The sequence below is a fragment of the Trichoplusia ni genome, chromosome 14 (assembly GCF_003590095.1).
Source record: "Trichoplusia ni isolate ovarian cell line Hi5 chromosome 14, tn1, whole genome shotgun sequence".
Taxonomy (NCBI): domain Eukaryota; kingdom Metazoa; phylum Arthropoda; class Insecta; order Lepidoptera; family Noctuidae; genus Trichoplusia; species Trichoplusia ni.
The window spans coordinates 9,406,941-9,421,292 of NC_039491.1; the positions used below are offsets into that span (position 1 = coordinate 9,406,941).

Below are 14,352 nucleotides of genomic sequence, written 5' to 3' on the forward strand. Positions count from 1 at the left end.
ACAGCGTTTTAATGTTAATATTACAATACATTAATGTAAAATCTAACGTTACGAATGTTACAGACGACTCCAGTTTTACATAAATGAATGTACAATCTAAACATACAAAATTACGTACATTAATTCAATTAAAATATCAGATTATGGTAATTGGAAACGACGTGATACCAGATTTTCACATTAATTGAATATTTTTACTGGACCGAATTGAATATGAAAAGCGAGTCACGAGGACTTTTCTCGTATGAATACTGAGTTTGATACTTCCATCTCACGCATTCAATTAAACGTTTAGCCTAGCTTATTATAAAATCACATTTTCCTCAACAGAAGCGTCTTGTGAACTATTGGAATACAACTATTATTTTAATTAAAACACTGAAAATCTTTCGATCAAAGGTCGGTAAATATCAAACGAACTTATTAATTGTATCTGCTTTGACATATAGGGCTAAGTTTCATACCAACTTCTAGGGCCCGAACTTTCGACTTCAATTTTGTTACTAATTAAACCTTGGTTGATTGAACGTACCTTTTAACTTTGAACCGAATTGCTATCGATAATTTATTTACATTAAAAGTTTATTATTACATAAAATTTTACATCAAAAGCAAGCATATTAAAATCAAAAGATTAAATTAAATCAAGAAATTTTCATTTAAAAAATGAATATTCCGTTACCATTTTGATTTCTTTGAATGAAAATTTATTTAATGTTTTGTGACCTATTACAAACACGTGTTAAATTATATATTTTCCAAAAACTTAGTTAAAGTATTTTTGAAAACCAAAAATATTTTGAGAAAAACTAAATGAAACTCTTAAACCCGGTCTCAAGGCGTAACATTCACTTCATTCCTAATTCTATAAAACTTGAGTGTCTAAAGCATTTTTACAATTATTAATTAATAATAAAACTTTACTATTCTAGGTCACTTCACATTATCATCAAGCGATATCACAAATGCCGTCCGAGCTTCCTCGTTAAACTTTGCTTATTGTAAACCTACTTATATAATACCTATGTTAAACTTTTGAAGCACATTAATATTTACAAGTCAAAAGGTAATAAAACACTCAGATCCTGAGTTATTACGCTCTGTTAAATTACATTTGAATAAATAAACGACGGCCTTATTGCTAGATTTAAACAATGTTGAAACAGTTCCGTACAATGACAAAATAATTTCATTTAAAATTTTAATTTATGTCAAAGAATGTTAAGAATATATGATGAACTTATATCTTCCACTATAAAATACAATCGAATAGAAAAATTAATTCATAAAGATCTACAACCCAATGAAACTCAGATTAAAGTAATATTTTTTTTAACATCAAGCTTACGAAGAGTTTGTGTTTGACTCGCGATCTCCGTCACGTGTAGAACCCATTTTGAAGAAACCTAGTAAATTAGTTTCTACCGTTTGTACTAAAAGAACAATACATATTGTGGAGTGAAGTTGAACTTTAGATCATTAGATTGAACTGACTTCAAACAAAACTACTGAGCCAATTTGATGAAAATTTAGACTCAATGAAACCTATTGAAAATTAAGACAATCAACAAAATCTAGTCCGTAGTTCTGGGGCAACAAACATGTAAAAATAATTGAGAACCTGCTCCTTTTGAAGTCGTTTAAAAAGTTAAAAAAAAACATCTTAAAAAAATCTCGTCAAATAAAGACATTCCTGTAAATAAACAAAATTAATTAATAACAACAATAATGAATGCAAATAATATTACGATAGTGTTCAGTAGCGGCGTGGTGAGAGGTGCAGAGTCGCCGGCGGCAGCGAGGGCACTGGCAGCCGCCTCCACACACTGCCGATACGCGACGTGCTCTAGACACGTGATCGCGCAGAAGTGCTGGTGTGCGCACGCGCCGTCACACGACTCGGAGCTTTCGTGACGCACGCGGTATGCGCGTAAGTACCTGGTAAGGAGAAATTTGAATTTCAAAGCATGTAAGATATTTTTTTTAGCCTAAATATCCGGTATTTAACGAATGTAGGCATCCGGTATCCGATAAAGAAATTCTTTGAAATTTTGTTTCAAAAGATCAAAAAACAAAATAAAATCACAAAACAGTGGAACACTACATACATTACTTTTCCTTAAAGGATCGTAGGTCCAGTACTATAAAGGATTACAGTAGTTCGCCCCGTTCTACAATCAAGATGCATTGCAGCCTATCGCTTCCTCAATAAGGTAGAATCCGCCTTAACAAACTGTCAACATAGGAACTTACTTGTGGAATATATTGGTCTCATGCGGCGTGCCTATCTGCAGCTTGTCGGCGAGGTTGTGCAGGGAGATGGCGGACACCTCGTGCAGGCCGTAGTACTGCGTGAGGTTGTACTCCGCCGTCCACTCGGCCACGTTCCGGTTGGCGGCCGCCAGGTCTAGGTAGTACTGGGTGTAGTCCAACACCTAGGACATAGAGTTTTATTGAAGTGTTGTCTTGTTTTCATAAAACCTTTGGAAAAGAATCTCGTCGGGATATTCTGGATAAGCATGTGATTCCATAAATATTTCTGAAATCAAATACATAACTGGAGAAATCTTAAGGTTCTGTTTATGCAACAACAATTACTGATTTTTAAGAAGTTAAAAATATTTAAATCAATTTTCGAAATCAGTAATAGATAGGGTTCTATGTGGCCCAGAACAGAGAATCGTGGAAAGGTTTGGGGGAGCCCTTTGCCAGCAGTGGGACACCGTGGGCTACATAAAAAATAAGCTGTCAAAAGAAGTTGTAAAATTACCTTTCCTGTGTTGGTATCAAACTTGTAAAGCCTGAGCCCGGGGTTGGAGGAGTCGGCGGGATCTCGGTGAGGGCTCACTGATGGAGCCATGAATGTCCACGACACTGGCCGATCTAAGTATAACAAGAAATGATTTTGGGTTAGAAAAGTTTGAGCGTATGTTTACTCGTATCGATACTATACATACATACTACACACGACACACTTGCCTGTGTTTTTATGTCACAGAGAATCGTAATTTAGTAGACAAAAAGCGAGTAAGGAAATTCGCGCTCCTGCTCTCGCAGTTTTGGTCAAATCAAAACCTACGTTGGCTAGCTCTTTAAAGTTTTATTCCAACCTTATTATGAGTATCGATACGAGTAAACATACACTCAAACTTTTCTGAATTACAAAAACCATACAAAAATTATTACGTTCTATACAAGTAGGTATTAGTACAAGTGCTATACATCATACACAGTTTCTTTACCCCCTATTTTTTATGCTAAAACCCTGCTCTATATTCCAACGTCACGATTTCCATACATTGTGCAGGAACGTGGATCTTGTATAATAATTATTAACATAAATGCTGACTAGAGCACTTAGTATAGGATTCATCTTCCGTGTAGGCAAGATCCGAGGTCGGAAAATGTATGGCTCTTGAAAAAATGCAGATACTGCCTAAGCTGTTCTACCAGTAATATATTAGCATCATTAGAGTAACAATGTATGCGAGAAAAATGCGCTTTGCGTCAAAAAAAAAACAATTGGAGAATAAAACCTTCAACAACTATTTTGCAAGTGTATTTTTGTTCACATCGACATCCTTATCTAACAACTCGATGCGGGTTACAGCGCCCTTTCGCTCGTCATACGTTTTAAATAGCATCCTTCATTATACAAAGGTTAATGTCAGGGTAATAGTTTTCAATTACTTTCACGGAATAATCGCTATTTTAATGCGCGAATAAACGTAACAGCGTTAATTGGACCTGTTAAGTAATGAAACAATTTATACCCGTCCTTCACTAATTTCGCCGGTGAAATTTTCATGATGACTAGCAGACACCGTTCCACAATTTATTGGTACCAAAAAATGTCATCTCGCACCCGATAAACTGGTTTTACGGTAATTATTCGAGCGCCGAGCAAATAAAATGTCATGTCCAACTTGCTGAAATGCAGCGAGTGTTCGATGACAATATTTAATTAAAACCTCCAATATCTATCTATACGTCTATAGTTATTACACTTTTATTAAAAGTGGTAAATGGAAGCGATGAAGTTATTTTTTCAGAGAGGATTTTCATTTTAAGAGGCTTTTATTATAGCTATACTTTAATAGTGATAATGTTGGTTATATAGTTCTGAAACACTCCGGAAAATATTATGGAAATTCTATTATTCGGTCTAGCAGTAGAAACGAGATAATCGTCTATAAAATGTTTAGATAATGGATTGGATGGATGGAATGGATTGGATAGATAATGGAACGTGTAGTTTTATGTATCGAATGAAAGTTGAGAGTAAACAACGCTCAGCAGAATGGACATCATAAAATAAATACCCATTTACTTTAAATATTCAGTACATAAACGACTAACAAAAATAAAATGCACAATAAAACATTAAATACCTAACACTACCAGTAAAAACAATATGAATTCAACTAATTCTGCATTCGTTTACCGCTGATATTACTGACACGTGCAAAAATACATTTCCTGCCTTTAAAAATCAAATTTTCAGATTCAACTAAGGAAATTGGATTACGGAAAACTCATGAGAATAGGATCACTCAACTTACGTGGTTGACACAGCTTGTTTTCGTTTAATTTTCAACCAAGATATTTTTACATTTTTATATTGACAAGGGTGCTCCGTTTAATATTAATTTTTATCATCATACAGCTAGCCACTTGTTTCATCTTAATAATAAAAGACGAACGAAAAATAAAATGATGGATCGGACAAGATTTATTAAAGTGGTTTAAGAAATAGCCCATGTTCATGAATGGATATGAATATTGGCTCGTAAACGGCGGACTGATAGACCGATAAAACTTTACTTTTATGTTTGCATTTTATTATACTGTAGTATAAATTTATGCTACATTTCGAAGGAACGGCAAACGACAAGAGATATTCGATCTGTTATTCAAAGTTCAGATTACCTTACAATCATTAAATGCTTTAAATTCGACGCCTTCCTGGAAGGCTTACGTGAAGAACAAACAAAGCCAGAAACTTCGTCGTATTGTTGAGGCATCGACACAAAAGGAGCTATTTATAGGGACCTTGATTAACATTTTGTTCAGATTAGTAGGTCACTGCCAGCAACCCTTCACTTTTGGACGAGATCCAGAGGCATGATGAAACCCTTTGTTGTTGTGACTGCTGAGACAAACAGGTTGCCTGCATAACGTGGCTAATCAAACCCGGTGCGGAATTTTAGAGTTGTTTTGTAATCAAAATCTCTAATTTATCATGGGGTATTTTCTTAAAGCCTGCAAAACATTAGTAGCAATCTAAGCTTCGTGTCATTTAGTTTCGTAATATAGACTGTCATGCACGGAACCAAATATTATCCATAATTTTTAACACCTAGAAAAAGCTTTCTCATATGTTCTATCTTACTTTTTACAATCATAATGAAAAAAAAGAACTTTTACATCGCGATACATAGGGCTTGGTAGAACAGTGTAAAAAAATATTTTACGTAAATTAACATAATATGCGCAAGTCAATAGTTGACGGGATTTAATCACGTTAAAAATCGATAATTATGAGAACATCACTTGTCTTCAGTGCGACATGAAAGCAATATAATTTGACTCACCATTATCGTAAATAACTCGGAACGTGTCAGCGTGAAGGTGCCCGAAGAACTGTCCCGCAATAATTTTTGCGTGACGTCGCACTGTGCGAAGGTATTTCGCATTGGAGTCAGATGACATGTCGTAGGGGTGCCGCGAGTCTGACCCGGGGGCCTCGTGCCCCACTATGTAAACCTGTTGAGTAAAATAAAATGTAAAGACATTTGTGTAAATATTTTGTTGTGTTTGGCTACTGAGCCAACACAGAGTGATATTTTTTTGGGAGAGTTCTGCCAAAAGATGTTGTATCTGAATTAGAGAAAATTATTATCTTGATGGATTCAATACACCAACTAGCGATTTTATGACCAAATAATCTTAAGTTCTTAATGAATTCAAACAATAAGCAACTAACTGAAGCTATAATTAGCCGTCATAGATATTGAAGACCACATTTGTACTTTTTTTTTTATACGTCACAACTCACCTATAGATGACACATACAATACATAAAAAATGCACATTTTTAAACTACCAGAATGTCCGATTTTGTAGAGCTATTCAACAGTAAAAACTTCTCGACAAGTCCGTGTCCATCGACACGAACCATCAGAATTGATATTTTGACGTTTGTTTTATGTAAGTAGGTCACTGGGCCAAGTTGAGGGTAGGTTAAGATATTGAAGTCTTTGATGTGTCACTTATGTTTCGATCTGAAGTGTTTGTGGATTATGAATGTGTGTTTATTGATAGGAAATATGTTTTGTTTTTCTGTCACTGATGTTTGAAATGTACTTAAGTTCATTTTTGTTAATATTATTCGAATTCTAAAAACTGATATCGATGAATATTAAGGTTATATTTCTGTAATAGAGGCATATTAAATTCAGCAAATTCAAAGTAAATGTTTTAGTATCTATGTGCCACAAACATTTAATTTTTCATAGAAAATAATATCAGGCCGAAGTATCAAACAAGGCATGAAATTTAAAAAAAAAAAAATTATTTTCGTAAAACACTTTTGTTAGTTTCTGGCAATAATACAACAAACATGTGATTCATTGAATTGAATTTAAGTATCCTTATATTTCTATAAGAATAAACACAGAAACACGTAAATTCATATTGAAACATTGTGCTAATACAAAATGTCGATGGCACAAACTGATGTTACGTAAATTCTTCTATTAGAAGTGAATTTATATGCGAACATAAAATGTTATCACTTACAGGAATTCTGTGTAGCAACGGAAGAGCAAATCCGGGAAAATTCATCCCAAAAGAGTTTTTATAGTTTGAAATAGATTTTAGCTCTCTAAGTATTCTGGTACACATTGATTAAAATATAACGTCCTTTTGCGATGTTGTAGTGCAGCAAGTAATTTTGCTTTAATCAGCTGCCTCTTTGAAATTTAAAAGTTAAAAAAAATATTCTTGTCCGCGCCTCTTCAATTTTTTTTCTAGTTGTGGAAAAGCTAGGCTGGTAGCTGAAAAAGAAAACTACTCCCTCATTAAGGCCTTAAATCCTTGTGTCATTTGGATGTACCATGTTTATCAAAATATTCAAATCATATTATGCACAAATACATCAAGAGGCCGATCATGCTAGTTCTATATGGAGATCGAACCCCCAAAACGACGCGCAAAGCGGTTTTGTTGTGGCGATTGCCACTTGGTAAACTGTGCGGTCGGAAACCAAAATATCTATAAAGCTGTTAATGTTTACTTGATACCTCTTTAGTGGAATATCAAATTCATAAAATTATGTAATTAGATTCTGGTTATTAACAGAATGATAGGAAAAGCAACCATTAAAACTTGAAATGTTGGAATACTCAGCTAATAATCTTAAGTACTGGGAATTTCAGAATCACTGAATGACATCTTGATTTAGAGTAATTCAACATGATCAAATTTTTTCATTAAAATAAAAATGAATAACTAAACGCTTATCAATTCCCTAAAGAAAGGGTACCTACACACAACAAAAATTATATCGTATCAGAAACAAGTAAATCATTTTGCAGCGGAATTTTTGTTCTGAAAATCTAGTGCCAGCCGAGCTATCCGTTAACGGAGTTTTTTTATTAATTGGGCCGAGCTGTAATCTAGTTATTCGATCTGATATCCGAGGTACCCAAAGGGAATCTGAAAGGTTCAACGTTCTAATTTCGACAAACAATTCAATTGGTATTGATTGAGATTATTTCAAATGAAGTTCAAGATTTAATAACAATGTCTAATTCTATTCTAATCTAAGTGATATTTATATAAAAAGTTTCGGTACCTGCCTCGAATAAAAAAAGTACTTTCTCTTTTTTTCAAAGTAAAGATGTGACTTAATTATTTGATAAGGCAACAAAATATCCGGCAAAAAAGGAAAACCGAAAAAGAACACCACATTAACATAACACTAACCAAAAGTTTTTGATTTCATTCACAGAATATCTTAAAACTCCAACCTCTAGAAACATAATTATTACTAAGCTAGATAACTCTATAGCGTATCTTTAAAATAATTACCGCAATTTATAATCAACCGAGAACGTAATCTATTCAAATCCCGGCGCTCTACCCCGAAGTACAACATGAGTTTCGTTTATTCAGTCCTTTGCCAAACTACCTTCACGAAGAGCCTTTCAAAAGGGTTATTTTACCATCGCATATCGAACAAAGGGAATATACATTTTTATATATAAAATTGACTTTAAATCCTCGGCTCAGTGTGTATTGACAGTATGGGTGGAATAAATTGAATTTGTCGGTACACTGCTGTTTCTGACCTCGGAATCCTTATCTTTGGAGCTACGATGTTTGGTAGAGCTTTCTCTCTTTTATGACGTCATCCCAATGGCTGGTGATAAGGTAACGTGTGGAATTGATAGTGTATTGTTTGGTTTAAACAATTGTTAAGTGCGAACATTTCATTGAGTTTGTATTATTTTGTATGAAACTGTCAAAAATGTTTTTATTAGTTTTTATTTGTCTTGACTGTGATGCCAATTTATAAAAGTTAATGTTACGAGTGCTTTGTCAATTTTGTTTGGATAAAAAACTCTGTTCTAGAAACTTTCATTTCTGAATATTTGACTAAAACTGTAATCATTTAGTCGGATGAATTTCATAGTTTTAAAAATATCGAATACATATTTTCACTTTTACGTAAACGAATATGAATATGATGCGATGTCACTGTCAGTTTGCGTTTCATGTCCGTATTATTAAAAAAATAAAAAACAAAATATCCAATTTTTCCTAGAAATCTGCCCGACGGACTAATTAGATTTTTGCTGAAATATTCTATTAATATTAGTATAACATTTACAATGTGACCTCAATCAAGTTGTATGGGTAAATTTTTGTCGCGATAAATTGATTTATCAACCTTTTTCACGAGACTATATGCGAAATATTTTGTACTAGCTGTTGCCCGCGACTTTGTCTGCGTGATTCTCAAGATGTGAAAAACTATGAAGTTTAATAATAACGATCATCGTAAAAATGTAATGCAATATTGAAAATGAAACACTTTTTTTATATTTTAAACTTGGTTTTTTTTCTAAATTATAATGAATCTTGAGCGGCCCGAAGACTATCAAATGTTTGAATCAAACACATTTAATCGTTTACGATACTATCCTGGTGTCAAATATTTCACAGGTGTTTTAATGACTTTTTCTTATTTAGTCCCAAAAAGAGGGGTTTATAACTTTGACATATCTGCCTGCCTGTCTGTCTGTGACATCATAGCTTCAGAACGAATTGAACTATTTTAATTTAAAATTAATTAAATCGAGCCGTTTAAAAATGGGGGAGGGGGGGGGATGCAAGTAGGAAAAAATAACAGAAGGTATAATTCAGTCTTAGCACTTCTGCTAAAAATGTTTTACATTCGAAATTTTCCATTTACTAATTGGGTGGGTTATGATTTTCGAGCACGTGTGTTCTTGGGCCGGCCTACACCTGAAATTGCTAGACGGATTATGAGGTATCATAAAATTATTATTGTACTGTAACCAAAGGGGTAAACCAAAACCATTTTACAGAGGCCCCGGTGACCGTTTGTCTGTCTGTCACCTGGTTGTTTCTCAGGAACAGTGATAGCCAGACAGTTGTTATTTTCACACACGATGTTTTCTGACGATATAAAGAAGATGTCAAATTATTTTTGTGGACGGAGCTGGTGAAGTGAGAGTCGGGCTCGGTAACTGTGGATTTTACATAGTGTCATGAGATATAAGATTTTGCAAAATTGCACCCCGATAAACGGTTTCCTGAAACACGTTATGTTTGATCGATCGATTGTTACGTCTGATCTTCCTCACAAACATTTGGAATATTTCCAAAATAAAAAAGTTGGTAAACGTGTTATCTTGGCCCCTGGTGTTTTGATCATGATTTGCCTTTAAATTGCTGATAAATAAATAGCGTGATAATAAAAAAATATCAGACACCCCTTTTTTTCAAAATTGACAATGACAAAAATCTAAAGTATAGGATATGTGTAATTTGAGATGTTGCGACAAAGCAAAATATGAACATAAAGGTGACTTCATGTGCATGAGTTCTATTTACTGTACCAATTTACAAAGAAAAATTACGTATTTTATTCGTTAACCTACCTGACGATCATTGAAGTAAAATACCTACCGTCATCCCTACTGCATAAATGGAACTTAAATAAAGACTACATGAGGTTGGTTATGAGGTTACGCTGTCGCGGTCGATACCGACAGCCAAAATGAATTTTCCAGACATTGTATGACGGATGTAAGTGCTGATAGCTACACGCTATTATCAGCCTCATTGGGAAAATTTCCAAAAATATGTTCCTAATCCTCGTCGGCTTAGGGATCTCAGAGACTCATACAGTCTCGTTCCTTCCCCTGTTTTTACCAGGCTACGAAAGAAGAATATTTTAAATAAGTAGAGATTAGAATAAATTGTTAAAGGAATTTTTGGAAGGACCACGTGTGCGGTCTCTATAATGGCGGATGTAGACCGATCAAATCGTTAAAATATTAAAAAATCCCAGGTATCAGTAGACATTATTCTATCAATAGATACATAATGTCTATTCATTGATAGCTTTGGTCTTATAGATCTTTCACATAGCATACCTATTATGCAGTTTTTATGCAAGTTTTCTGGGCTTTTTTTATCCGAAATACTTTTGGCCTATGTAATGTTGCAATTTAAGAAAAAAAAATTTTTGCTGGTTGTTACAGATGAACCAAGGTAATAATTGACTGTGTCGTTCAGTAATTTTTTGTTATGCATAATTATAGATGAGATCAATGTGAACTACATGCAACTTTGGGTTGAGTGTCACTACGAGTGTTTTGATCTTGAAGTAGCATCGCCAACATTACCGAGCTAAAAACATAGGTACACCTATCGTAAATAAATACAAAATCATGTTACGGCATTCCACATTTGAACTTGAGTAATTTTAGTACATCAATAAAAATAAAAAGAATTTAAGTTCCTTTCTTTCAAGAATGTACCGATTACGGTAACAATTGCATAAAAAAAAAACGTTTTAGTTTATGTTTCTTTTATTTTATTTGTGAAATAGTCGCGGTAGGCCCATATCAGACTTGAAAGAGAATAAAATAACTAATTTTGTGAAAATGATTTATTTTCAAAAAATCCTATTATTGCTCTGTCAAAAGTATTAAGATAAATAGCGTGATGTTTTTTTGTGTAAATTGATAACCGTGCTGCTACTACTCAATGGGGTGAAAATACACCTCATAATTGTATTACACGATGTTACGGGTGAGTCCAAAAATTTAAAACTTTAGTGCTCATGCCCCCTGCATAGTAGCGTTATGGTTTTTGTATATTTGTTGTATCATGTGTACGATAAGGTTCATGCAAAATTTAAACGAAATATATTCAGTAGTTTATGAGATAATTTGATATTTGTTTTTAGATATAAAAAGCTCCTGCTCACCCCCTGTAACGAAAAGCGGGATAATAAGTAAAAAGTATGTTGACCAGACCTCTTGTTGATATTCTCTGAAAATTTGAATCAAATCTATCCAGTACTTTCCGAGATCTTTCCGGACATACATACAGACAAACAGACAAACAGACAAAAATTCTAAAAATCATATTTTCGGCATCGGAATCGTTCGTAGACCACCCTGCAATTATTCTTTTTTTTAAATATTCAATGTACAGTTTTCACTTTTCTACAATTTTATTATATGTATAGATTAATAGGTCAATTGTTCTAAGTACGTGGAATTTGCGATTGACTTCTCACCGCTTTGGGAATACCCGAATGTCAATAAAATTTGTTTGAACTTCTCACATTCTGTGGTACATGCGTCAGGGCTTACTTAACATTGTTCAGCAGTTGTTTCGACGTCAGATTCTCGGTTTCACTTAAGTTTTAATAAGTTCAATGACATCATTTACTTTGTGAGACATTTATATTAAAAATTGGTTAGTTCTCAGGACGCTCAACAAAAGTAAAAACTTTAGGTAACTTATGTGATTGAGAAGAATCCTGCCTACTACTACCGTAGAGATTAGGCAATCACATACAAGTAAGTGGCACCGTAACGGTCTTCCGTCTCATAGCATATTATCACTTCAAAAACCTTTATTGACTAACATCACTTTGTGTTTCAATAATTGTCGGGCGAATGAGAAAAAAATCATAAGTTATATTAACATAAAATAAACTGTGATTTATCGATCACCGTATTTTATGCAACGGGTGACTTGAAATTCGTAGCTACACTGAAATTGACGGAACCGATTACAGCTTTATAGACCACTTACCAAAATATAAATTTATTAGAGATTCTGAATATTTAAAATTTCCTATTATTAATGTAAATTAATTACTGAAAATACAAAAAGCACTTTCATTAACAAAAATTACTTCAAATTGCCGTTATTAAAACTGCAAGAAATGTTTTAGTGTACAGTCTGTGATTCTTTGAATTAATTTCATAAAGTGATCAAAAGAAAAAGTTTGTTATGTGTTTTAATTACGCAGAAGTTACATAAATACTTAGTAATTACTGCATATAAGTATTACAATAAACTCGCCCCGCATTACTGAGGGTAATAAATAGAGGTATTTTCTCTTTAAAAAGACTTATACAAGTCTTATATTATCCTAGCAGTCTCCCGCGGTTACGTAACGCATATTCATGTTTTAAGTGAAAATAACTTATGGGAAATCTGAGGCTATTATCTATTTTTGCTCGAATTCCCACGTTCCGATTGGTTTTTTGGAATTCAATTTTGAGACACTTCCCGATGAACTAGCGGGCTGAATTTCAGGGTAGCTTAAAACCCGATGACAATGCAATTTACAACTATAAAAACGCAGTACATTTATGAAATAATTCCTTAAAAAAATTGGGATTTTAGAGTTTTTAATTTTTTTCATTGAAATTCGTTCAGCCGTTTTTGCGTCAAAAAGTGATAAACATCTAGAGATCCTCAAAAACTTTCGTGTGTATAATATTAGTAGGATTATCGCACACATCTTTCAAAAACCCTTAAGCATAATTTTGTCAGTCTGAAAAATAATTTGAATTCTAAAAAACTTTGTGTTCTTTGTGATCGCGTTCAATTTTCTTGGAACGAAGAACTGTTGATTTTTCAGCTTAACGGCGTTTGAAGTTCAGTTGAATGCGGTTTAATATTGATATTGATGTTGTTCGCGGTAACATTTTTATAAAATTAGCCCTTGGTAACATAAAAGATGATATTCTATTCGTAAATATGTTTTAATTATGAAAAAGATTATCTACTATTGTTTTTAAAGTTAGACTTGTTATACATATCGTTCTATTAGTTTACAGCAAAATAGTTTGTCATTACTTGTTTCTAATATTTTTTACATCACTGTATTTTTGTTTTTATTTTAATAAAAGTCACATGAATAGATACAGCCATACTTCTAATAAGTATTCATGGAACAAAGAAACGTTTGTCCTAAACGGGATCAAACCCTCGAAAGTCATTATGCATTTCTACTAGAAAACAAAGTTATTGTTTGCCAAAACTATAATTGTAAGACATTCAAAAGATACATTTTGGCATTAACTAAGGTAAGCTTGTAGGTACGCAGCAGTGTTACACATAAAATAAAACAACGACGACATTTCACTCCAAAACTAAAAATATTCAAACAGCAATTTCAAGAGGAGCGATTAGATTAACGATTTTCTAATCTGTAATTTATAACAGGGTAGCGGCCGAGCCGGACTTCCTTAAGTTCCGGTACCGTTCCGGTCGGTACCGGTTCGTACCGGTTCGTAGTTCGACCACTTCTTGTTAAAACACATTTTGGAACTCGCTTACTTTAAGTGCGCATATTTATGAAGCTGTTCGTTAGTGTGTGTTTAATGTAGGTGTAGGAGTGATGCAAGCTCTCTGTGTGCTTGGTAAACTCGTTTGTGACGGAAAGTTGATAGTTTTGTATATCATCAACTAAGTTGATAGGAAGTTGGTGAAATGTTAGGAAAAAGGGATGACGTATTTCAATATTATTTGAAACTAAAAAAAAAATTTTTTTGCAAAATTACTGGAAGTGCAGCAGAATACAATCAATTGTACTTTCATTCGAGTAATTTAGTTTAGTCGAAATCTGAATCCTGGAAAAGCAATAAAATTTGCTTTTTTGGATTGTTTTTCTCCTTTTGGAGTCACATTCCATAATTGGCTGGTGGTTTAGAATATATCGCAACCGGCTTAACCTTCATTAATTGGAGTGGCACTTACTTAAAAAGAATAAACTTCATATCA

The 14,352-nt window shown here is 33.5% G+C and overlaps 1 protein-coding gene across 1 annotated transcript; it reads right to left on the bottom strand.

Moving 5' to 3' along the window:
- Nucleotides 1–1,694: 1,694 nt before the first annotated feature.
- Nucleotides 1,695–6,181, bottom strand: LOC113500825 (acid sphingomyelinase-like phosphodiesterase 3b). The gene is made up of 5 exons (XM_026881720.1): nucleotides 6,107–6,181; nucleotides 5,595–5,766; nucleotides 2,771–2,883; nucleotides 2,254–2,435; nucleotides 1,695–1,938 (listed from the first exon to the last, which is right to left on the bottom strand). Exons 1-5 carry the CDS (start codon nucleotides 6,179–6,181, stop codon nucleotides 1,710–1,712), a joined length of 771 nt encoding a protein of 256 aa, XP_026737521.1. The 3' UTR covers nucleotides 1,695–1,709.
- Between the last annotated feature and the right edge of the window lie 8,171 nt (nucleotides 6,182–14,352).